Genomic DNA, 24,955 nt, shown 5'->3' on the forward strand with positions numbered 1-24,955 from the left:
GTTTGTGGCTCCTGTTTCCTGGTGTTACATGCCCCTCCCAGTTTCTGCAGATAGCTTCCCAGTGTAGTGGTGATCAGTGTCCTCTCTTCCTCTCCAGTCCAAGTTGTCTCGGGGGGCTGCCATCCTGGGCTTGCCCTTCTGTCTCTCTGGCTGTTGGGGCTTTCTTCCCCTGCTTCGGCCCCACCCAGCCAGTCTCGCCGGGAGGCTCCTCCATTCAGAATATGTTCACAATGCCTTTTAGGAGGCGGGCCGCAGGGACAGTTCCTTAGGGCTCCAAGCCATGTTGCATGGCTCTCCCTCCAGCAGCCTTCTCCCTCTGTGCCTCTGCTGCTCGGTGGGGGGGGGGGGGCACCGCTGCACGCTCCTCCTCTGCCGGAGTTGGGGGAACTGCGGAACTGCTTCCATGGTTTTCTGCCGCTCTCCACGTTGCAGCGTTAACACCGTCTTCTACCTCGCCACAGCCGCACCCGCTACTTTATGAGTGGGGGGTACTCTGGTTACTGTCTCCCCATCCGCGGGTTGTCCAGGTAGACAGCAGTGAATTGGCCAGCCAGCGCTGGCCCGGGGTGTGGTGAGGTACGTCCACTCAAGCGTCCCACCATCTTGGAATCAATAACTTTAATTTTTTTTTATTAATCATTGTAATATTTCTTGTTATGTATTATATCAATAATATTCTTCATGTACATTTTTGACAATTTACTTTATTTTATGATCTCATGCCTACTTTGAATCATGCTGCACGTTTTACTCTGAAATCCCTCAACAGTATATATTTGATTCCTAAACATGTAAGTGGAATCCAAGACAATGAGGAGCAGATACAACAATTGGCCGTACGTACTATATTGAACTTAGAACAGATTCTGTGAGGTTACTACTCCTCCACGTAATAGGAGCACGTTCCTTTACGATTCTTTTTTTCTATTGACATTAATTACTTTAAAATACACCACACAATACATATACACTCTGAAAATGTCTTTCTTTACGCACATTAGCACGTATACACAGGCTTTTCCACTAGTAGTGCCAGAATGCAGTATGAGACTATCAGGGTCACCCATATTAAAGAGAACTTCCCAGAACGAAGACCATAGGAACTAGATCAAAAGCAGTGCTCAGATCAAGAAACCTTGTTCTTTGAAGGCAGAGATCTGAGGTGCCTTGGAGGAAAGTACTTCATAATCTACAATTTAAGATAAGTAGGACCTGTGTGCCCGAAGTCCTTGTGAATAATTCAAGATAGGGCAGCAACATGCCGTCATTGAAAGAATATATAAGATGGAGTGTTGTTATTCTGTGGTTTATAGCATATCACCAGCCTTTGTCTTCATGTTCAATGGATTGCTTTTCTCCCGCATATTCCTCATCTGATAGATATTCCTTCCAGCTTCGCTACTTTGGAAAGTTTTTGACAGGGGGCGTAGTGGACCTCGACTTGGCCGTCAACCATCGATCTGTCTTCCTCGGCATCTGGTCGTCGGCTCCAGACGTGACTTCAGGCATCGTATAAGTACCACGTCACTATGCCCCAACTTTGCATTTTTCGACATTTTGGTTATAAAACATTGTATTTTTTCACTAATTCCTCGATGCTAGATGTCGGTCGCACAGGTATCCGGTTTCAAACGGTGTTACAATTGTGGCACCAAGATGTCCCTCACTGACCCGCACAAGTTGTGTCTCTGGCGCCTTGGCACGGGTCACAGGACTGACGGGTGTCCGTTGTGCGCCAAGATGCAATCGAAATCCCTTTGCGACCGAGCTGCTAAACTCGCCCTGTGTCAACCGCCCTCAATATCTCTTGCGCGGTCAACAGTTTGGTCTTCGGAGGCCGAAACCGAGGTGCATACCCCCGAGAAACACTGGCGGAAGAAGAAAAGGTCCCACTCGAGGAAATACTCTTCCTCATTCCGAAAAAAGAAAAAGCGCCACCGCCATCGTCGGGATTCTGAGTCATTGTCGGCTGGGCCTACCCCCCGCCAGGAGTATGAGGATTTAAAATCCTCGATGCTTGCAATGTTCAAGCAACATGCTGCACTCGGCACAGACCCCACCCCCGCTCAGCATGCCTCGGAGCCAAGAGCGGCGCTCAAAGCACCCAACCCCTCTAATGTCCCAATACCGACTATGTCAGCGCCGATAAATCCTTCGACGTCGAAAGAAATGCAAAGGAAGCCATGTTACAGCATCTTTGTCGACACCGACATCCACCATGCCAATGCCAAAAGACAAACCCTCGACATAGACGGTTGTCAAGAAAGTCTTTACACTTTAGCCCGGACTGAATTTTTCTAGACCATGACTGGTATCTTCGGCGATGATGACGCCGATTATCAAGATGTCGACATGATGTTCTTGGGTTTAGGTGGGGACGACTATTTTGACGTCCAGAACAAGCTGCTAGAACTAGCTCAAGATCTCCAAGACACCAGTTGACTGGACACTTCGCCTGACCTCGAGTTCTAGTTGCAGGGAATTACTTCACAAGGACACGCCAGCTCACTCTGAAAAGCAAGGTGGTGAGGAACTTCACGGACAACTTTTTTAATTTTTTTATTTTATTATATTTAGCCTACAAAAGTAAGCTTTTCACAAATAGAATTACAATGCAGTCAAATGCAACATTTAAAAGAACATAAAACATTTAAAAAAAAAGGAAAAGTAATGTAATATATCATCAACAATTTAATCTGCAGTAAGGTAAAAAAAACAACAACATCCAACCCGTTATGTACTAGAAATTGGTGTTCTTCCCCCGTGGCCCACGGACATCTCATTCAATTACCCTCAAGAACACAGATAAGAAGGCATTCAATGCTAGAATCACTTTTACCGAATTTCCCCACATTAACCTGACCCAGAACATCTCACTCAGCAACCCCTCCCCCAGGTAGCTCAGCCGTGGCTCAGCAAAGCCAGGACAGTCTAGAGTGATATGTTTCAGGGTTTCAACCATGTTGGATTGACTTAATCGACAGGTGTTAATTTCCAGTGTTTTGTTCTTTCCAGGGTTGCAAATTGGTTAAGACGCAATCAAAGGTATACAGGCTGAATTCTTGGGCAAGGAAAGGGGGATTAATACATCAAATTCTTCCCTCGCTTCCTTCTGAACCATGCATACTCCCAGTAGTGCGAATAATTTGCCAATAAATCAGAGGTTTCTGCCCAGTCTGCAATATATAATTTGCGCTTTACAACTCCCCGGAAATGACTTCAACTCATCCGGCGAAGACCTAATGCGTTGTAGTATACTGCACATAGTAAGTTTAAATTGGACTAGGGTAGAGGCCGTGTGGGATTGGGATGGTAAATCCAGGTCTTGGTAGAGCGAGTTATTTGGAGGGTTCAACATCTTGGCGAACTCGGCTAGCTTGTTCCATAGGGCTCTGGCTGCCAGGGGCACTAGGCCCAGCTCATGACAAACCACTGCCAGAGGAGGGGGTCATTGATTGGGTGCAGTATGACTCAGAGTACAGATTGGTTCAAGCCCAAGGTTCGCTTCCAGAGGAGCCCCTGTAAATGTTTAGTGGGGGCCACCAAGTCAAACACAACTATACCCAAGCCATATAAAATAATTGGTTCGATGTTTTGTAGATAGAAACTGATCAAAGGGATCAGGAAGTAGCAACAGAGTTGGGAGTAAATCTGCTTCATTTTTGCCCGTAGAGTGGGAAACCGGTCCCTGAATGGGGTAATTCATGCCCCCATAGAATAGCTGGTTGCAAGATTAAAGCCCAAGTATCGCATTGATCCCACCCTTTCCAAGAGCTGATCACCCTCCAAGTGCAAGTTTTGGGATGCTTCTTGGTTGAAAAAATGACAACCTTTGATTTTTGCCCATTGATTTGCGAATTATTTCGGACCACATACTAAAAATACTGAAAAGATTTCCTAAGGAGGCGAATTGGAGTTTTGTCAAATAAGATAATATTGTCAGCAAAAGCGAGACAGTTTAATACCAAACTACCCATCTTGACCGGATTGGTTTTTCCCATCTTCCATAGGGTGGCGATGTCTGAAACATACAAATTAAAGAGGGTTGGGACCACCACACAACCCTGTCTCAGCCCCACAAAGGTGGAAACAGGGGCTGACGTGGCCGACCCTCAATGAAGACTCTCTATGTAGAAGTGCCAGAATCTGAACAGTTTGTAATGGGACCTTCCATTCTATAAGCTTGCTCCAAAGAGTTTCTCTGCTGACCGCGTTGAAGGTGCTGGACAGGTCTATGGAAGCCATATAGACCGTGCCCATGGCCCCTGTTCTTACGGTCCTAGAAAGATGGGAGATGATTGAACCGTTAGAAGTCCTCATTCCTGAGCGGAAACCCACCTGATATTTGGACAGAAGCTTAAGTTCCTCTACGTTGCGGGTGAGGTCTCTCAGGAGAAGGGAGGCAAAGATTTTGCTGGAGGCATCAAGCAGGGAGATAGGTCGGTAGTACTTAGGATCAGACTCATCCCCCTGCTTGAAAATCGGAATGATAATAGATTGCTTCCAAGTGGTAGGAAATTTGCCCTCCCTTTAGATGGTCTTAAAAAGATTCAGCAGATGGTCGACCCATAATTCCGGCTCCTGCTTGAAAAGCAGTGGCAGAATGCCATAAGAACCAGGGGCCGCAGATGGCCTTCTCCTACCAATGGCCCTTCTAACATCTCCCTTATCCCAGGGACAGACCGCCCCGCCCCAATCCTTGTTGCCCATGTTGAGTATGGTACAGTCTGGATCATTGCTGGGTTGAGCAAATGTAGTCTGAAGATATCCCACCCAGACGTGCTCAGCTATATCAGGACCTATGCCAAGAGCCGGACCTTTGGATAGTTGCCTAATTTTGGTCCAGGAGTTAGCATGGTTATTCCTGACAAGGATTTAATTATTGCCTGGTTGGCTGCAATATAGGCCTGACTTTTGCCGTTTATTAACACAGAGGTATAGCAAGCTAGGATTTTCTTCTTTGCAGCCTGATAATGTGTTGCCGACAACTGGGTAAAAGTAAGAGAGCGCAATGCCTGCTTTTGCATTTCTTTGTTTGGGCAGTAGTGGCAGCATATTTGTGAAGATGTCTTTTTCCCAAAGTTAGCCTTACCCTTCACTGCCATAGAGGCCGGGCAGGATTGAACTATATTATTGAAGGAATCCACCCTTCCAGTACTATTTGTACAGTCTACATCAGTTGACATGTAATTATAAGTTTTGAGGAATTTCCTGCACGTGGAGACATTCCATTTTACAGCCAAACCTCCTCTAGTTGGGGAAGTAAAGGCAGTAGTCAGCTCAGTTGATAAATGCTCCAGCCTTAGATGGACCCCTAAAACTATGGGATGATGGTCACTGCCCGCAAACCCCGGCCGCCGGTAAGCGGTTCATAGGAAATTATTAAGGAGGTAGAAATGAAAAAATGATTAATCTAAGAATTGGAAGTGCCCCGAGAACAGGTGTAAAAGGAAGCCACTTCGAGGGATGGTGAACAAAGGCCCAAATCCCAGTTAAGCAGGGGATTTGGCCAGATGAGGGAGGGATCGGCAAGATCCATGAAGGATTAAAAGAAACTCTGTCTTGGTCCTTGTCCTGTCTGGCTCCCTTCCAACATCGGGCATTAAGGTCGCCTCCAGGATGATCATGGAGGCCTTGGCCGCTGCCAGCCATTCCTCGAGAAGGCCGTCAAGCCCTTCCAATAAAAGACCAAGGGTGTATCTTGCAGGGTTCCAGTAAACATTCACTAGGAGAAGATGTTCCAAGCAGTTGTTAAGTGTAATATTAACCACTAAAATTCCCTCCAGAGTGGAGCGTATCTTGTGGTGGGTGCACTTCATACCCAAATCAATGGCAGCAACCAGCCCCCAGATGGACATCTCTTGGGCCCCCTGATAGCATTCTTGCTGTACGAATGAAACCCCTACAAGACAAAGGGACTTGTGGCCATCGTCTCCTGCAAAAAAGAATGTTAGATTCCCCAACCCTAGTGTGAATCCCCTTAGACAAGTTGTGGAAGCCCCAAACGTTCCAAGATAAGAATTTACATACCCCGTCCTGCAGCAGGTTTTTTGCTTGTTTAATCTTTGACCAGTCCTCTAAAGCCACCATTGGACCAGACAAAGTCTTGGTGTCATGTAGGTTCAAATTCCCAAGAAAGGAAAAGGATTGAGGTGACAGGTAGTCAGCCAGGGCAGTTGATCGTGAAGATCAAATAGATCGTAGCCCACCATCTTCAGCAGTTCACGCTCATTCCAGACAATTTGTGCAATAATATTGAACTTGAAATGACAAACCTATCAGCTAGAGCCGTACTTGGGGAAGATTACTCACGTGATGTCATCCGAGCGCAAGGCTCATAGTGATGGGATTTCTTGGGAACCTCTGAGCATTTGAGTTCTGTTCATAGGTTGGTGATCATTTGAATGTAGAAAAAGGTCACACGCCATAATGATACCCCTGAAAGGGTTGTCCCTGTGGGAAGTTAGTAGACCGTTAAGCTCAGAATGGGCCAGTCCTGAATCCCTTGTCCGGGATGGTAGAACAGTAGGCTCTATATCAGCCTGCTGGGGATCCAAGAAGTTCGGAACTAATGACGATGCACTAATGGTTTGAGGTGGAGTGCGAATTGTCGGAGTAGGATTGGCCAGAAATTGTCATCTTACTTTGTTTTATGTTATTTGGCCTCTTGGGACTCTGCTGTTCGAGAGTATCTCCTTCTCGTAGGTCATGGGCTGTGGCAGACAGAGAAATTACTTCCACAGCCAAGTCCTTAACTGTATCCTCACCCGAAAGGGTGTTTAAGAATTTGGAATTCTTTTTTCTTTTGTTCAAATTTGCTGCTGGAAGATTTTTATAGTTCTTTTTTTTTTTTGCTGTTCCTTTTTCTTTTCGGATTTGTTAGTGCATTGATTTCTTGATTGTAGTTGCTGGGGGCTCTCAATGATATTGGGAGCCTCTTCCATAGTCTCATGCTCTGGCTCAATGGATACCCCCTGTAGGTTGCCGTCATCCTGTAATGGGGCAACTTCACTCAGCTGTATGTCTACCAACATTGATGGGGTGTCGGGAGTAGGACTGCGTTCTCTGTTAGGTGATGCATGCAAGTCTAATGGAGGTGTTACAGAGACTTCCCAGACGTCCTAATCCCCACAATTGCTTTTGGAAGCAATTGAGGTCGGCATTGGAAGGTTTTGGTTTTCAACAATTTGGACATCTTAGAATCCGATAAGACTAGTTTCTTTGCATGGTCCTGAGTGATGTCTTTGGTATTGTCGTATAGCCTGAGCATAGATCCTAGCACCAGGTGAAGTGCCAAAATAGAAGCGGGCCCCAATGAGTCAATCTGTGGAAGTATGGTGGAATCCCTTCTCATCTCCATGTTACTGAGCGTGAAGAAAAACCCACAGGGGGGCCGCTTTATATGGACTTTGGATTGTTCTTACGTAAGATTGGTTAAGCAGGCAAGCTATTGGGAGGGTCGTTCAATTGCATAGGAGGATGGGTCCCCAGGGAGTGGGACTTGTAAGTTCTATTAGAGATCCCGTCCGAATTGTCGCAAAGTTTTTCGTAGGAATCATCCAAAGTCATTGAATGATTCAGTGTTGGGATTAGGGGGGTGCTGCAAGCCAGAACAAAACGTAGGCCCCAGAGTCTCCCTCTCACTCGGCGTAGTAAACATAGAAGCAACAAGTTCTACCTCTAGGGTAGTGCTGTGATTTGAGCAGTGGGCACAAGGTTGGCCATTGAAGAAATCATTCAGTCCTCTGTGAGCTGTCTCACAGGCAGCCCTGATGGCCGATGCCGCAAACTGAACCTATCAACACCTGTGAAAGGAAGGGGGAAGGGGAGAAGATACGATGTGGGCAAGACACGAGGACGCCTGCCGTTCATTTCCCTTCAAGGAGACTTTGTTTGACACCACTGTTGACCGCTGAGTATCCGCACAGTCTGCGAGAGCCATGCCCTCCCCTCTCTCTCTTTAAGGGCTGCTAGACCCTTCTCTATGATTAGAAGCCTCCCACTCTGAAGTTTAGGTACCGGCATATTGCTTCTTAGTGATTGCAAAGGTTGTAGAAAACACAGTTAGCTGCTTACCGTGTCGTAGTTGGGGTTAATGAGCAGTCAGGCCAGGTTCCAAGGCAGTGAGACTACACCCCCTGCAGTCGAAATGGTTGGTTAACTTCACGTTCGCAGTAGACCAAAGAAAGATCTGTGCTGTTGTTAGGCAGAAACCTGTGCAGTTCCCTCTGGGACCACTGCAAAAAGCTTAAGTCTACAGGAGTTAGCAGTAAACCCAATTGGTAGCAGTAGTCTGTACCACCCAGATTTACCTGGTAGCTGTGGCTGTGCAGTCAGACTTCTCTCAAGACGAGTTAGGCCGTATTTGGAGTATACACGATAGGGCAATTTACATAGTAGAACAAGCAGACACGGAACAGAGCTTGGGTGTAAAGATATATCATTATTTATTTAAAAACACCTCTATGAAAAACACACTGGCACTAATATGGCAAACAACTTCAATCACAATTACTATAAGTATATATCAATCCCATAACAATATTTTGACAAGTCTAGGTTCAACGGCACCACTTATTTGCAGACAGAGGTGAATGCTTTAACCTAGATGGCACTCTAGTATTCGTTAGAAAGGGAGAGAAAAAGGCAGGGTATGAAACCAGTTTAGTACCAACACTTTTACGAAACAAATACAAGGAGAGCAAGGCAGGGTCTACTGTAAATCACAAAGTTCAGAGGCCAGGCCCACTCGGAGAGAGGCAAAGCTATATGTCCCAAAAGTATCACAGTGGAAATGCACTTCAAGTCTTTGTAGCAAAATGTCACAGCAAGGTTGGACCAGTTTAGAACAAACGTTTAAGAAGGTCTGGAGGCGACCCAATGGAAAGGTAAGGATTTAAGACACCTCACGCTAACCGTCACAAGGGCAGCCAGGCGGACAAAGTACCTTGTAAGTGAAGAGTCCGCCCCGGCGGGGGCAGTTGTTCCTGGTGGTGGATGCAAGTCGGGGCTTTGCCAGAAGATGAGAGGATCTCGTCGTCGAGGAAAAGTTTGAAGATCGTTGCACCACCAGGGAAGAGACCAGCCGCGGAGTGCTCAATCACAAGGCACCACCTTTTGGTCGCGGTACAGTGGTTAGTGGCTATCCGGTTGCCGGGGTGCTCAGCACGGGCAATTCGACCACTAGACGTCCTGGAATCGAAGAAAAAGCAAGGGATTGGTTGTTCCCACCAGTCAGGGAAAGAAGACTCTCCAGCAGGGAGATCTCCTCTGTCGTCAGGAAGTGGTGAGTCGGTTCAGCAGGGTTCCACCGGAGGTGTCGTCGTTGCAGGTCGGGTCAGCTTTACCCTCGTCGGATTCTTAGGTCCTGTGGCGACTTCTGAAGTTCCAGTCCCAAAAGCCCTGCTTTTATGCAGAAAACCCCCATTCATTCAGCCTAGCTGTCACTCAAACATGCTAAGTGGTGAGCGGGGCGGCTCACCACTCGAGCCAATCACACCAGGGTGCGACTTGAGTTGGCAAGGCAACTCAGTCCAGGGTGCCTAAACCCCCTCCCACACCCCCTGTGGTACCCAGACAGAATGGCACCACTCTGGAGGGCTTCTGTGCAGAAGCTCGCCAAAAGTGGAACAAAGGGCTCAACCTTTGGTTCGGAGTTACAGAGGCGAACACATACGCCATTTTAAAAACCGAGTTCTGGCAGAAAATACCAACCGGTGGATTTATTTAAGACAAATAAACCGGCGGTATGTTAGAGACTAACGTGAAAAAGTATTAGCCTCCAACAATGGGACGAATCCCATAGGAATATATTCGCGGTCGAATATAAAAAATAGTATCCACTGCCACCAGCCAAAACTTGACGAGGGGGGACGGGACAGTGCCCCCTCGAACAAAAGATCCAGGGGTAATCGAATTACCCCTACCAGTACGTCCACAATAGGATGGTTTGTACTAGTTCTGTTAGTAAATTTAGCTCTAGTAAAGCCAATGGTGACTTTACATGCCCTGGGAGACAGTAGTCAGTCCCAGGGTATGGAGTCTATGGTGGGGATCCGCTAGGACACCCCAGTGTTACGGCACGGAGGGTGCGGTGTAACACAAATAGCAAAACACATGAGGCCCTATGGAGTAAAAGACCCCATAGAACACATTGACATTCAAAGAAATCAACCACATTCATGTCCAAGAGTGGGAGGAAAAGAGTCTCACTCTTGGCAGGATGAGAAAAACAAACTCCAGAAATCCAGCAAAGCCGCTGGGGGACTCACTAGGTTAGGAAATTCAGCCTAAACAGAGAATTCTCCCTAACAGCTGTGAGCGTTGAAGCACAAATACGCAGTTGCAACGATGTCAAAATTGCTCTGTAGTAAGAACTGACAGTGATTCACAAAAGTAAGTTGTGCAGCACAGAGCGAGCAACAAAAGGTCAACTTGCCACCCTTGTACTCCGCCACTTGTACTTCACGGACAACACCACTACGATGTTCTACATGAGGTAACAGGGGGGAACCTGGTCCCCAGCGCTCTCCAAAGAGGCGCAGGACTTGGGGCACTGGGCCATTGGACAAGAGATGTTCCTCGTTCCTCTTCACCTGTTGGAAGTCAAGAACACCATTGCAGATTACCTCAGCAGGGATTTGCACTCCTGCCACGAATGGTAACTTCGGCAGGAGCAGGTGGGCCGCATCTTCATCAAATGGTGCAGGCCCCAGATCGATCTGTTTGCGAAGGCAGCAAACTCCAAATGCCAGACATTTGCCAGCAGATTCCACCAACTGAGGAGCCTAGGGGACGCGTTCTCCTTCCCGTGGGAAAGCCTGTTTCTGTATGCATTTCCTCCATTGCCTCTCCTGCTACGAGTCATCAACACATTCAAACAGTGCAGATGCAGGATGATACTCATCATCCCGGCGTGGCAGAGACAGATTTGTTATCCGGACCTTCTGAGCCTGTCAGCGTCCCCTCTGGTCACACTGCCAGTAGTCCCAGATCTTTTTACCAGAGAAGACGACGCAATCCTGCATCACGACGCAGGATCGCTGAAACTGAGGGCTTGGCTCCTGCAGCCTAGAGTTTGGAGGATGCGAGTTGCCGTCGGACAGCAGGGAGGTCCTTGCAAAGCCCAGAGCATCCTCCACTTTAAAGTGTTACGGTCACAAGTGGAAGCGCTTCGCTACGTGGTGCCGGTCGCAGAAGATCGCCTCTCTGAGGGTCACGGCCCTGCAGATTCTGTACTTGTTATACTTGGCCACGGCTGGACTGGAGCACGCCTCTATCAAGGTGCATCTGGCGGCTATCTCCCGCTACACCAGGTCTCCAAGACGATCTTCTGTTTGGTCTCACTGTCTCATCAAGGAGTTCCTCAAAGGACTGTTTTGATTTTTCCCGCCGGTGAAGCCTCCTGCCCCAGCATGGGAACTCAACATTGTGCCGACGAGGCTCTAGCGGCCCCCTTCGAGCCTTTGCACCAGACTCCTCTCAAGTTACTCACGTGGAAAACGGCTTTCCTTGTGGCCATCACCTCTGCCAGGAGGGTGGGTGAGATCCAGGCCCTATCCTGCAAACAACCATATTTGACTTTCCACGAGTCGAGGGTGATATGCGGACGCACCCCTCTTTAATGCCGAAGGTTCCATCGGAGTTACACCTCAACAAGCCTTTGATGTTATCTGTGTTTTTCCTGAAGCCTTTGTTACTGGCTGAAAGGGCCTTGCACTCGCTGAACGTTGCTCGTGCCCTGAAGTTCTACGTGAAACGCATAAGAGTTTTCGGAAGACGTCTCAGCTGTTCGTGAACTTTGGTCCTGTGAACCATGGGAAGGCCTTGTCCAAGGCTTCGATCTCCAGGTGGCTCTCTGGCTGCATCACACACTGTCATCATTTGGCGAACCGACCGCTGTCCGGCCGTTCGAGAGACCGCTCCACCAGAGCGATCGCTGCTAGGACGGTGTACCTGTCTGGTGTGCCCCTGCTGGACATCTGCAGGGCTGCCTCGTGTAGGTCCACGCACACCTCCACGAAGTTCTACTGCATCGACAGGGATTCTAGGGAGGAGTCCGGAGTCGGCCAAGAAGTGCTACGCAACGGGTTTGCTTGAGGAGAGTCTGTTCTAGAGGTGAGAGTAATTGCTTCTGTTGAGCCTTGCCACTCCTGTGGTTGTGTGACGTTGTACTGCTATGTATTCGTTATTCATAAGCATGTGAATCCATGCCAGACCCCATGCTGGAGAAGGAACACATTACTGACCTGTAACCTTTGTTCTCCAGCATGGGTCTGGCATGGAGTCACATGTGAACCCTCTCTCCTACCCCTCTGCTGCTCCTCTTGATCATATTGCCACTTTACGTGCTTACCAAATCTGAAGATGATTTCCAGAGGAGTGGCTTAGGGAGAGGACTGTCATTGGTAGGGGGCAGCATGATCCAGAGGACAGTGATTGGATTAGAGGAGAAATACAGTTTGTAAGTGAAAGTGAAACTGTTTTATCTTTTACCGAAGATTCCCATCCTGACAACTGGCAATATTCATGAGCATGTGAATCCATGCCAGACCCATGCTGGAGAACAATACTTAAAAGAAAGTAACTTGTTCCTTCCCTCTGATTCCTTTCATTCCATGGGTTCTCCGTAGGTGGAAGAGGTTTCGAGTGACCATGATCTTCCGATCTCTTGGATCTGTCCATCTGTCCACCTCACCTGTTGCTTCGGCGTCCGGATCTCCTAAACCAGTCGGAAGGCTGGATACTCCATCCGACCCCGGAATCCCTCAACCTACGTGCATGGATCTTGAGAGGATGGGATATAATGACTGGGACCTCTCTGAGGAAGTGCTGGAGGTGTTGCTGGCTGCACGCAGACCATCTCCAAGATCTTTGTACGTGTATAGATGGAGAAGATTTGAGGTGTGGTGCAGGGAACGCAAGATTGATCCCATCTCTTGCCCCACCACTACACTGATGGAGTTCCTTTTGTTACTGGTCTCTGCAGGCCTTCAGGTTACCACAGTTATATTTGGTGGCCTTGTTTGTGTTCAAGTTATCCCTGCATCAACGTTTGTTTTTTACGATCTCGGTAATGGCACAATTCCTGAAAGGCCTTGTAAATAAGTTTCTGCTGCTTGTTAATCTGTTTAGAATCACATGTTGTGCATATGGTCCGACATCCAGTGGTAACCGTGGAGTATTGCATCTTGACTTTCGGGGATCGAAAGGGGACGTCAGCATAGGCTTGTCTGTAACCCTATCCCTATTGTGACATGTAGTGTACCCAAAATCCCTCACGTGCCGAGGTCCCTCAGATTGTTTTTTTCCGCACAGATAACTGGTCGCCCTATAGCGGAGCTCTTACATAAGAGACCTTGTTTATCTTATACCGACTTGTCGTTATTCCCCGTTAAGTCACTTTGACGCCAAGAACAACTTCGACAAAGTCTGCGGGGGATTTGTCTACAGCGGTGGATTTCGGCACCTAAGATCCAGCGGCTGAAACTTCCACGTGGTCAGGCCGTCTGGCCGACCTTTACACTAGGGAGAGTGGGGTCGGGGTGGCCATATTTTCAGTATGTCTTTCCTCTTTCCGCCTCTTTACCCTTTAGGTCTGGTCATCTTTTCCTTTTGCTATGGAAAGGACTCCTATTAGGTTCTGCCCTAAGTGTAGGGTCAGATATCCTTGGAAGGACGAACACAGGACGTGCAACTCCTGTTTCCCCTTAGATCACGACGAGAAGCGGTGTGCGGCTTGTAAACTCCTTCGGCCTAAGACCCTTAAGGAGAGTTGTGTAAAGCGGTTAGCCGCTTACGTTATGTCACGGGTGGAGGCCTCTTCCCCCACCGCCACACCCGCCGAAAGTGACAGGGGTACATCCGATGACCAAACATGCATTGCGGATGTGATAGACCTCGAGGCGGACAATTCTAGGTCCGCCATGCCCATCCCCGACCCTTTAAGACCTGACTCTGGTCTCGCTTCAGGCACAACACCCAGCAACAGGGGCGTAAAATCGCATTTCACTAAGCACATAACTCCTACACCTATTTCGAGGGGTATGTCGAAAAGGTGAAAGCGCCAACAGGGCCGTTGAAAATTTCGGCGGTTTCCTCGGATCGTACAGATCCAAAGCCTTTCCCCCCATCCGCAGCAGCGTCATGCAACGGGACATTCGAAAAGTAACGAGGGCGTTATCCCTAAATCAGATTTACACGCCGAAGCGCAGAAATCCGATGCTACACTGGTCCCGAAAGGCAGCGGTAAACCCAAATATTACGACTATACCTCAAGTCGAAAAACAGACCCTAAGGCTCTCTAACGCAGCGAAAGGCAATAAATCTACCGATAGACCTTCGGAGCCACTGTCTCACACCGATTCGGCGATAATCGGAGACAGCATCGAGAGAATTACTTCGGCGGTTGGGTTTATTCCTGTTCCACCGAAAAACATGGGACAGACCGCGGATGCGCCATGAAGTCCTGATTCTCACGATACCTATGAGGACAGTCAAGAGCCTCTTTTCAACCCCCTGAGAGAGAAATTTCGGTGCCGCAGGGCGGAAGATGACGCTTTTCTACCCGTAGGCCCTCTGGGTCCTCTAAATGCACAAGGGAGAAATATGAAGGGTGTATGGACTGTCTTGAAAGAATTATTAGTTTTTCTGAGCATCCTTCCCCGAAAAGATCTCGTGGAGAGCCTAATCTTCATTCTGCTGCACATTTCCAGGAAGATCAACCTAATGTCCCCGTCCAGCAGGAAGACATCGTCCAGATGGACACTTGTCGGGACATTTACAGTGAAGATGAAGAAACTTCCTTCCTACAAAATTATAATGAGGACCAGGCGGACGCCACGGACAATTGGGAAGAAACCCAGCAAGTGGGGGTGGACCCATGGACGCTTCCCCAACGCTTCCCCATTAAGATCAGGACACTGATGTACTGTGCCTGGATTCCCCTCTGTCCACCCCGGCGCGCCAGGCCTCGCCTGTAGACTACCAAATGGCCTTTAATACCATGTTAAAAAAGGCAGCTGAGCATTTTCAAATCTCTACTCAAGAGGCAGTGCCTGAGCAGGACTTTGTAGAGGATATTCTTAAGGAAAAACCTCCTTCTAGCCAGGCCATTCACCTCCTTAATTCTATTAAGATAAGACTGGCTCCCTCCCTTGTGTCACCAGCTCAAACCCGGGCAGTGAACCCAAGAGGTGAAAAATGATTTCGGTCGTCTTCGGACCCACAATACATTAAAGGGCATGCCACCCCCGATTCTTTGGTAGTGACTACCACCCGGAAATGGGCAGAAGTGTACCCCTTGCCATGTGGGAAGCACCCCCGGATAGGGAATCCAAGAGGCTGTATGCCTTAGGCAAGCGAGTCACCTTGGCTGCCGCATATAACATGCGTATAGCGAATAATACTACGCTGCTAGCGAGTTATGCTGACGCTCAGTGGAACCTACTTCAGGAACGCCTCCAAGAGGTCCCAGAACCCGTCAAGTCCAAGCTTCTCTCTATTGTGGCTGCAGGAAGGCAGGTGAACCAGAATGTGATAAAGAACACTGTGGACACGGCTGAAATAGCAGGCAGGTCTCTAGCCCAAGGCACCTTACGCAAAAGGCACGCTTGGCTGTGTACCTCAGGGTTTAAGCCCGAAACACAGGCTTCGCTCATCGATAAACCGATTGAAGAAGCTAACCTCTTCGTAAAGGCGGTCGATGAGGCCCTAGGGACAGCCAAAAAAAGAGAATGAGACTATTAAGTCTCTACAACAAATCACTCAGACCTTCCACCCAGAGAGGAAATAACTTTCGGCGGTCCTTTCGAGGGAAGTCCCATGCAAGTCAGAACAACTATGGCACGGAAACTTCAATACCGGACAAACATCAGGTAGCCCCGCATACTACCCTCCAAGGGGTCAGCACGTGGCAAACCCAGAGGTAGAGGCCCCAATCCCAGAGGAGCGAGCTGCAGCCTCCGGTCAGAAGTGACCATCAGATCCAGGTCCCTTCCCATGTCACCCCGGTCGGGGGGGCGCTTAACATCTTTCCTCACGGCATGGGAGGGGATAACTTCAGACCAGTGGGTCATAAAGACGGTCGCCCACAGGTACTGTGTGGAATTTGCCCGACCTCCACAATTCAGACCACCACGCTCACGGCTCCTTTCACTGGAACACCTGGAGATCCTGCATCAAGAGGTGGAAGCACTGCTGGGAAAGGACGCCATAGAAGCCGTCCCTATTCTTCAGGTAAACAAGGGTATTTATTCAGTGTACTTCCTTTTACCCAAAAAGGACCTCACCATGCGCCCTGTTCTAGATCTGTGCCCAGCTAACAAGTTCATAAAACCTCAGAAGTTTTGCATGGTAACGCTACAGAAGCTGATCCCACTGTTGAAACAGGGGGACTACATGGCAACATTGGATATGAAAGATGCATACTTTCGTATTTCAAGGTTGCCAGTGCACAGAAAATATCTAAGGTTCATGATAAAGGACAGGCATTACCAATTGAAGGTACTCCCCTTCGGCATCGCCTCGGTGCCAAGTGTCATGATGTCTACCTCCAAGGAGCCAGACAGGGCCCGGCACCCTCAGAGGCAGGCAACATGTATACTAGGGAAGTCCCAGCCACCCCAGATACGGGCTCTTTGGACTCTGTCCTGGTGCCGTTGGCGTCAGGCTCATAAGGGATAACAGCCCTGGCACCATCGGCGCCAGGCTCATACAAGATATGGAAGGAAATGTGTTTGGTGCAAACTTACCTGGCAGACCATGCTGCAATTTCCTTACCTGGCAGATCATTCTACAACTTCCAGATGAAAAAGGAACTACTTAACCACACGGGTGTGGCTGGTGGCAGGATACATACCTTCAGTGGAAGGATACATACCTGGGACTACTTGAAAGGCTATTTAAGCCACGCCCAGACAGCAAACCACGCTTCGCGTTGTTCTGCTCATAGCAGCTGGACGCTCACCGTGCCTGCTCCTGCTCCAGTCCTCGACCACGCCTGCCAGCATCCTGGAAACACCTAAGGATAGAAAAGGGAAGAAGAAACAGGTGAAAACAAACCTTACCTGTTAAAGCTGCATTCCGGATTCAGCGCGCCAATGTTTCTGCAAAAAGACATCATTTTAAATACTCACCGCGTCGCATATATCTCTCGGCGCACTTCTCTTACCTGTACGTGACGCCTTCGGCTCTGCAACGCCCATCCGGATCTCCTGCAGCATTCCAGCACTTACGGGGAGACGAAGAGAAGAAAGCAAGGTGAGAAGGGGAAAATAACCAAGAAGCACTTACCCGCCAAGCTAATTCTTCTTACCTTCGGCTCGATGCCATTCCTTGGGCATTTCAGCACCCCGGCCCCTATGGGGAAAAAGCAAACATCACATTAGTGAATGCAAGAACCGTAGCAAACAAACTATTTTAAACTTACCTGCTTACAGGTCGGACTCAGCTTCTGCTTCGTACCGGCTCCATTTCTTCGGCATTCTCGAACTCCGGCCCCTAAGGAAAAAGAGACCGGAAAAGACAGTAGTGTTCCTACACCAAAACTCACCTGAAATCAGGTTTTCGACGGAAACCGCCCTCAGCCCGGAGTCTTCCATTACCTGCAAAAGAGAAGAGGAACAGTTTAGACTCAAGCTTGCCATAAACATTTACGGTACTTACCGGAACAGACAAGTGAACTCGAGCTTACTATCCAGTGACGTAACTGGATCCCAACGCGCCCCTGCATCAGAAGCAGGATGGAGAGCTCGCCTTTTCAATCCCTAAGGTGAGTCTCCACAGGGAATTACAGAAGGGTTGCAAGGAGGGTGAGAAGGGGAACGGGAGATCAACACAAAACCCGTAGAGTATTAACACTTCCTTTTCGCTCACAGAAAGGTATTCATCCGAGCCAGACAAGCCGGATTTGGGAACCCAGCCCACTCCATCTTCAAGGTGCTGAACATCTCCTTCGAAGAGGCCACTGCCGTCCAGACCACGCCTGCGCCTCCGTGGGAACCAGGTGAGCGTTACACCAAGGGTGTTTTTAGAAGGTCCTGGCAGTAGCTGCAGCACACCTGCGCAGGTCATCCGTCCCGGTTTACCGTTACCTCGACGACTGGCTCATAACAGGGGACTCGTACGACACATGTTTTTTGAACACTCAAAAAACCGTAGACCCTTCTGTTCAGTCTAGGATTCTCTATCAACGAGAAGAAATTCAGTCTAGTCCCCAGCCAAATAAAACAATTTCTGGGAGCTCTGATCCGGATGAAAGACGGCCTCGTCTTCCCCTCCAACGAGAGGGTTCAGAACATGCTTTTTCAGATCCCTCAATATGTAGCCAGTCGGGAGGTGACGGTGCGTAAAGCCATGCATTTGCTAGGAATGATGGCGTTGTGCATATACTTGGTTCCCCACTCGCGGATGCTCATGCGTCCCATGCAAGAGTGGCTCAACAGCCAGTGGTATCACGGGGTGGGGGGCTCACCTGCTTCAGCAGACAGCACATGGAGTGTGGTCGCCTCAGGTAGCGTCCAACCATATAAATTTACTAGAGCTAATAGCAGTGTTCAAGGCATTAAAATGCCTTTCAGATGAAACTACAAGGAAAGACAGTGCTGATTCTAACAGGCAACTACAACCATGTATTACCTGAACAAACAGGGGGGCACTCACACTCCAGGGCGATCCAAGGTGTCCTAAAACATTTGGATATGGGCTCTCAGACACAAGATGTTTCTGTTGTCCCAACATGTTCCAGGGCAACTCAATCTTCTGGCAGATGTGCTCAGCAGAGATTTTCCTCTGCCCGAAGAATACGAATGGCGTTTGCACGAAGACATTGTGTTCAACGTCTTCGCAGAATGGGGCTTCCCAGAGATCGACATCTTTGCAACTCAGGAGAATGCCAAATGCCAAGACTACGCCTCCAGGTACCCCCAGACCCACTCCAAGGGGAACGGTCTCTGGATAACATGGTCAGGGAAATTTGACTACGCTTCAAAATCCCCACCTCCCCCCGACTCCCCTTCTCAACAAGATAATGTGCAAGGTGCACCAGGAACCAGTTACCATGATACTGGTGGCCCCCATGTGGGCCCGCCAATCCTGGTTCGCTCATCTGATGGAAATGTCCCTCTCCCCACCAGTAAAAATACCCTGCCCGTACAACATGTTGCCTCAGGACAGTGGGGAGACCCTACACCCATGCCCATAAACTCTGAACTTAGCAGCCTGGCTCCTGAGGTCATAGAATTTGGACACCTACAGCTCCCTCAGAGGTGCATGGACATACTCAGGGAAGCTAGAAAACCTAATACACGTTATTGCTATGACAGCAAATGGAAATGTTTTGCCATCTGCTGTAATTCCACAGGCGTCAATCCCATCGATTGCTCACCCACACAGATTGTGCTGTACCTTACCCATCTGTTAGACACTGGGTTGGTCTTCAATTCCCTAAAGGTTCATCTGGCTGCTCTCTCAGCCTACACCACATCACAACAAAAGGTGTTGTGGTGGAAAATACCGGTCATTAAGGCCTTTATGGAAGGGGTTAAAAGGAATTATCCTCCCATTTCTAGCCCAGCTCCTGCGTGGGACCTAAATGTGGTTTTGACCAGGCACAAGGGAGCTCCCTTTGAGCCAATGCATAAAGCAAGTCTAAAAGACCTGCCTTATAAAACAACCTTCCTAGTGCTATCACTTCTATTAGAAGGGTTAGCGAACTACAGGCACTTTATGATCTAGAACCTTTTGTTACAGTCCACAGGGATAAGGTAGTTCTGTTCACTCACACCAGATGTGCGCCTAAATTCATCTTGAAGTTCCATGTGAACCAATCGATTGAACTACCTACTTTTTTCTAGAATCCCACTAGCATGGCCAAAAGAAGCCCACACACACTAGATGTGTGCAGGGCTGTCATGTTCTATCTGGAAAGAACTAAACCACTGAGAAAAACAAACCAATTTTTCATTTCAGTGACAGCTGGTAGAGAAGGGGATCCTGTCTCTAAATCAGCTATCTCAAGGTGGATTGTCAAATGCATCACACTATGTTACACTCTTACTAAGAGAGAACTGCCCTTCAAGCCCGGAGCCCATTCTACTCGGGGCACTGGGGCATCCATAGCATTCATTGCAAATGTTCCACTTGAGTCCATTTGCCAAGCGGCAACCTGGAGTTCTGTACACACCTTTACAAAACACTTTTGCCTAGACACTCCTTCTAGGTCTGATTCTCAGGTGGGACAAACAGTATTGAGACATCTTTTCACTACTGTTCCTTCTCACAACCCACCTCCGACTCCGGGTACTGCTCGCTAGTCTATGCACAGCATGTGATTCTAAGCAGATTAACGAGCATCAGAAGACATGCATTACTTATCGTAATAGCATTTCTGATGATTGTATCTGCTTAGATTCACATGCGCCCTCCCTACCTCCCTGCTTGTGGTGGAAGGAACATAGACTTAATACTTTTTGTCTTCCTCATGTACTCACTCACTATAGCCTTGGGCTCCCTCATGGCAGAAAAAAATACAATCGGAGGGAAAGACAAGATGCAATACTCCGCGGTTACCACTGGATGTCGGAACATATGCACAGCATGTGAATCTAAGCAGATACAATCATCAGAAATGCTATTACGTTAAGTAATGCATGTCTTCCGCCAACTCCCCTTTGAGCCTATTCGCTCTTGTCCTTTACAGCTTCTCTCGTTGAAAACAGCCTTCTTGGTTGTTGTTACCTCCGCTATGCGGGTGATTGAGCTACGGACCCTATGCTGTAAGCCACCCTTCCTGTGCTTTTTCCGGGAGAAAGTTTCACTTGGGGTGAGGCCTGGCTTCCTCCCCAGGGGTTTATCAGAATTTCACTTGTCACAGTCCTTCGACCTTCTGGTCTTCTATCCTCCTCCTCCTCGTCCTTCTAGCAGGAGGAACGGTTCCAACGTCTAGACCCTAAGAGGGCGTTGAGTTACTATGTCGCCAGGACAGCTGATTTCAGGAGAGCTGACCAGCTGTTCGTGGTCTTTTCTTTAGCCCGTAAGGGCCTGCCCTCAACAAAGCCGACTTTATCCCATTGGATAATTCTCTGCATTGATGAATGTGACCAGGCCGCTGGGAAAGAATTACCAACGGGCATCAGGGCCCATTCCACAAAGGGGTTCTCTGCATCCGCCATGTTGCAGAGGGGGGACCCTCTCTGGGAGATTTATTGTGCTGCAACATGGTCATCTTTACACTCCTTTGCAAAGCACTATAGTCTGGATGTGGCTCACGCTTCTGATATGAGTTTTGCAGGGCAGTGCTGCAAACATTTTTGATTTAACTTACTGCCGGCCTCCTTCGTTACTGCTTTCTGAGTCTATCAGGTGAGGAATTGGAGGGGTAAAAGCTATCAATTGAAGGAGAAATTACCTTACTGTAATGTTATTTCTATGGATTCCTCATCTCCCCTCCCATCCATCCCCGCTCACTGTGTCTCTTGTCACCTATACTCTAAATTGAAGATAGTGCTTCAGTACTTGATGCTAGATGTAGGATTTCCTGCTGATCTCCTGGACTTGAGGAGAGGACAATAGGCTATCAAAGGTAATTCCCGATTTTTGGCAGCCTGGGAAAAGGGCTGGTGGAACTCCGAAAGGTGCTGCCCAGGAAAAACCTTTCAATGGTGGGATACGAGTTACAAAGTAGATTATTTCTAATGAGTGATGAAGGGTAAGTGCCTTTGATAGTTTTCCCAGGTTTAGTTTGTCTTCACAGAGCATTTATGAAAATATTTGGGAGACAAATCAAGTGATCTCATGGTTTAAGTGAAGGTTTGACCCTGTTCGAACCAATGGGACAAAGCAGTCTTCTCTGAAGTCAGACCACTGAGCTCTGAGAATGTCTGCCATGTTTACTGGTACTGAAAACAATGTGGTTATATTGATTCTGGGTTTGCTGTAAGATATATTGTTGCTGATATTGGAATGACTAGTGGCTGTCTGATTTTTAAATCTGCTTGTTCTTATTCAGTTTTCTTTATCCTTATCTATATCCACTGCAGCTGCTACGTAAAGAGAATTTGGATCTGAAGTTAACACCTTATAAGGTTCTGGCTACTAGTACTAAACATGGTAAGATCACATACTTGATTTTATACTGAAAAAATGATTTTAAATGATTTTTGTATTTTACGTTTTACATTGTACACTGTGTTGCTTCATCCCCTAGTTACATGGTAGGATTTAAAACTATAGAGTCAACATTGGTTGACTTAAAGTTCTATTCTTCTAGAATATGTTGCAGTTGGTAAGATAGCACACTTTACTGGGCCCTCACTTCTGCGGGTTCCAGGTCTTAAAATCACAGCAAAAATTGCTGTGTATACAAAATATTGCAGCAAAAATGCTATGGTTTTGCCGCCACAATCATGTAAAGAATGCAAGGGACACCCCTGCAACCCTTGGACCCATTATACCATTTAAGGGGAGTGGGGGACACCCCGCAACCCTCGCTCCCCTTAAATGGTATAATGGGTTACACCTTTACCGGATCAAACCACAGCATTTTTGCCACGATTCTTTTTACCTGCAACATTTTTACTGCTTTTTTATTATCTGATACCCTTCTGAGAGCATCACGCAATCTCTGTTATGCAGTCCCCATCACTCTTCCAGTGTCATAACACTGGTTATAATTAATTTATGTACATATTGATGAAAACCTCCAAATGGACCCTGTGATTATGTTTTCTTACAATTGAAATATCACCCTAGATTACTGTGTTGAATTGAAATTCCATATGTATGGGATTTACGAAGCGTAATCCGAGCTGGGAATCGACAGAGTGCTGTACAAAGGGGACATATACAGGTGTTGCAAGCAGTGTGCAAGGGAACCAGAGGGCTTGGGATGGGTCAGTGAGCAGAGAGGGGAGGGCGGGGGGTTCTCCAGAGGAGGTGAATAGGATTGAGAAGCAATCAGTGATTGGCAAATGTATTTTGAAGCGTATAGTCTTCAGGTCCTTCCTGTAAGGAAGGCATGGTATCAAACAGTGAAGACAGACACAAGTGATCACAATTCAAGGGTGTTTATTGATCTTCAATGGGTTGGTTGAACGCCTATCTAAACCTAAATCTAAAGATGGGAGCAAGCTACAACTATCAAATAATAATAACACAGTCCTAGTCAAGTCTGTCAAAATAAAAGGGCTATACTAATAAACCTATTGCCAATCCTTGCTTCTAAATACTAAATGGTGTGGGACAATAGTAAATGCAAAAAGACAAGTGTTCAAGAAATAGTATGTCATGATAGTTCAGCAGTTTGCTTCCCTTCCCCACGTTTTCAGCATGGGGCAAAGCAGCACGTTCGAGCTTTGCACACACTCTGGCTTCTCTGCCACGAGGATACAGTTCAAAGATTAGGTATCAAGGTCTTTTGCCAAAGCCTCCTTTCCAATAACAGTCTCTTTCTGCAGAGGGCCTGTCATAACAATCAAGCACCAAAGTTCATTACTTATCAGGATTTTTACATGCACAAGTTCTCGCTTCCAGTATTCATCCTGAGTCTCACTCCTTCATGCTTTGACCCTTTTTTACCACAATGTTCATAGCTGGTCTCCCTTGTTGGGGCTCGCACCATAGATTTCCCTTGTTCATGCTTGGATCCCATTAGCACAATATTCACATTTGGTCTCCCTCGTTTGGGCTCGGACGATGTTGTTAGGGAAAATTCTCTTCTAAGGCTAATTTCCCTTACCTATAGAGTCCCCCAGCAGCTTTGCTGGATTTGAGGGGTTTATTTTTTTCTCCTGCTAAGAGTATGACTCTTTTCCCCACTCTTAGACATATTGCTGATGTGTGTTTTAGTCTATTTTTGTGCTTATGGTCTATGGTGTTTTTCTCACCCTCATAGGTATCATCTTTTTGCATGTGTGTTACACAGCACCCTCAGTGCAGTAACACAGGGGTGTCCTAGTGACCCCCAAACATAGACTCCATACCCTGGGACTGACTACTGTCTCCCAGGGCCTGTAAAGTTCCCAATGACTTTACTAGTCAATTTAATAGTTATGAACAAACCAGTACAACCCATCTTACTATGGAAGTACTGGAAAGGGTTAATAGTTTTTCCCTAGTGTTCATTTTCGAGAGGGTACGGTTCAGTCACTCTCGCCAAAGTTTGTGGCTGGTGGCAGTGGTTACTACCATAAATATGTGACTGCAAATCTTTTCCTATGGGATGTTCCCATTGTTCGAGGCTACCACTTTTACTGACAGCCTCTAACATACCGCTGATTTATTTTATTATTCACTTTACTCCGGTAGGTTTTTATTGCCAGATCTTTGATAATATTTCTTTCTCGTGTCTTTCTCTGAAATCATAAGCCAGGTCGGGGATCCTTTGTTCGTCCTTTTGGCGGGCTTCTGCACAGAAGCCCTCCTTTCGGCACCACTGAGTCTGGTGTAGACAGGATGTGTGGGAGGGGGAATAGGCACCCTGGACAGGGTTACCTAGGCAACCCAAGTCACACTCTGCCCTGATAGGCTGGGGGGTTATCCCGCCAGGATAACCACCCTGCTATGTCAGTGACAGCTAGGCTGTATGATGTAAGTGGTTTCAACCCAGCACTCCTCCTAAGTCAATGCCTAGCGTGTGATGCCCAGCTGGAACCCTTAATTATAATTTTTATGTCTAAAGTTTTTATTTCTGAATAATGTACCCGTATATCACGCCCCTCTCTTTGAATCCCCCCCACCCCAACCCCCCCCACCCGGTCTCCCTGAATCAAGAAGTAGGTTGTTTTGCAAAGTTACAAGATTTATTATATGAATTGAACAATATATATATCACACTTTTATGAATATGAACAATATCTAGATATCACACTATTAATATTCATACAGTGATCAGCAAAGGGTGATATTACAATAATCAACAATCTCTTTAATCAATATGAGTATGAATGAGAAGAAGAAT

General features: G+C 47.5%; 1 protein-coding gene across 2 annotated transcripts in view; it reads left to right on the forward strand.

The window, feature by feature from the left end:
• PIK3C3 (phosphatidylinositol 3-kinase catalytic subunit type 3) overlaps positions 1-24,955 on the forward strand; it is a 1,987,152-nt gene that overhangs the window by 1,408,696 nt on the left and 553,501 nt on the right. For both annotated transcript variants that reach the window (XM_069626883.1, XM_069626882.1), the window contains exon 18: positions 22,038-22,107. In XM_069626883.1, coding sequence (XP_069482984.1) covers positions 22,038-22,107 — 70 coding nt within the window. The remainder of the gene's footprint in view (positions 1-22,037; positions 22,108-24,955) is intronic.

This window comes from Ambystoma mexicanum, chromosome 6p, assembly GCF_040938575.1.
Source record: "Ambystoma mexicanum isolate Mex_15411 chromosome 6p, UKY_AmexF1_1, whole genome shotgun sequence".
Lineage (NCBI taxonomy): Eukaryota > Metazoa > Chordata > Amphibia > Caudata > Ambystomatidae > Ambystoma > Ambystoma mexicanum.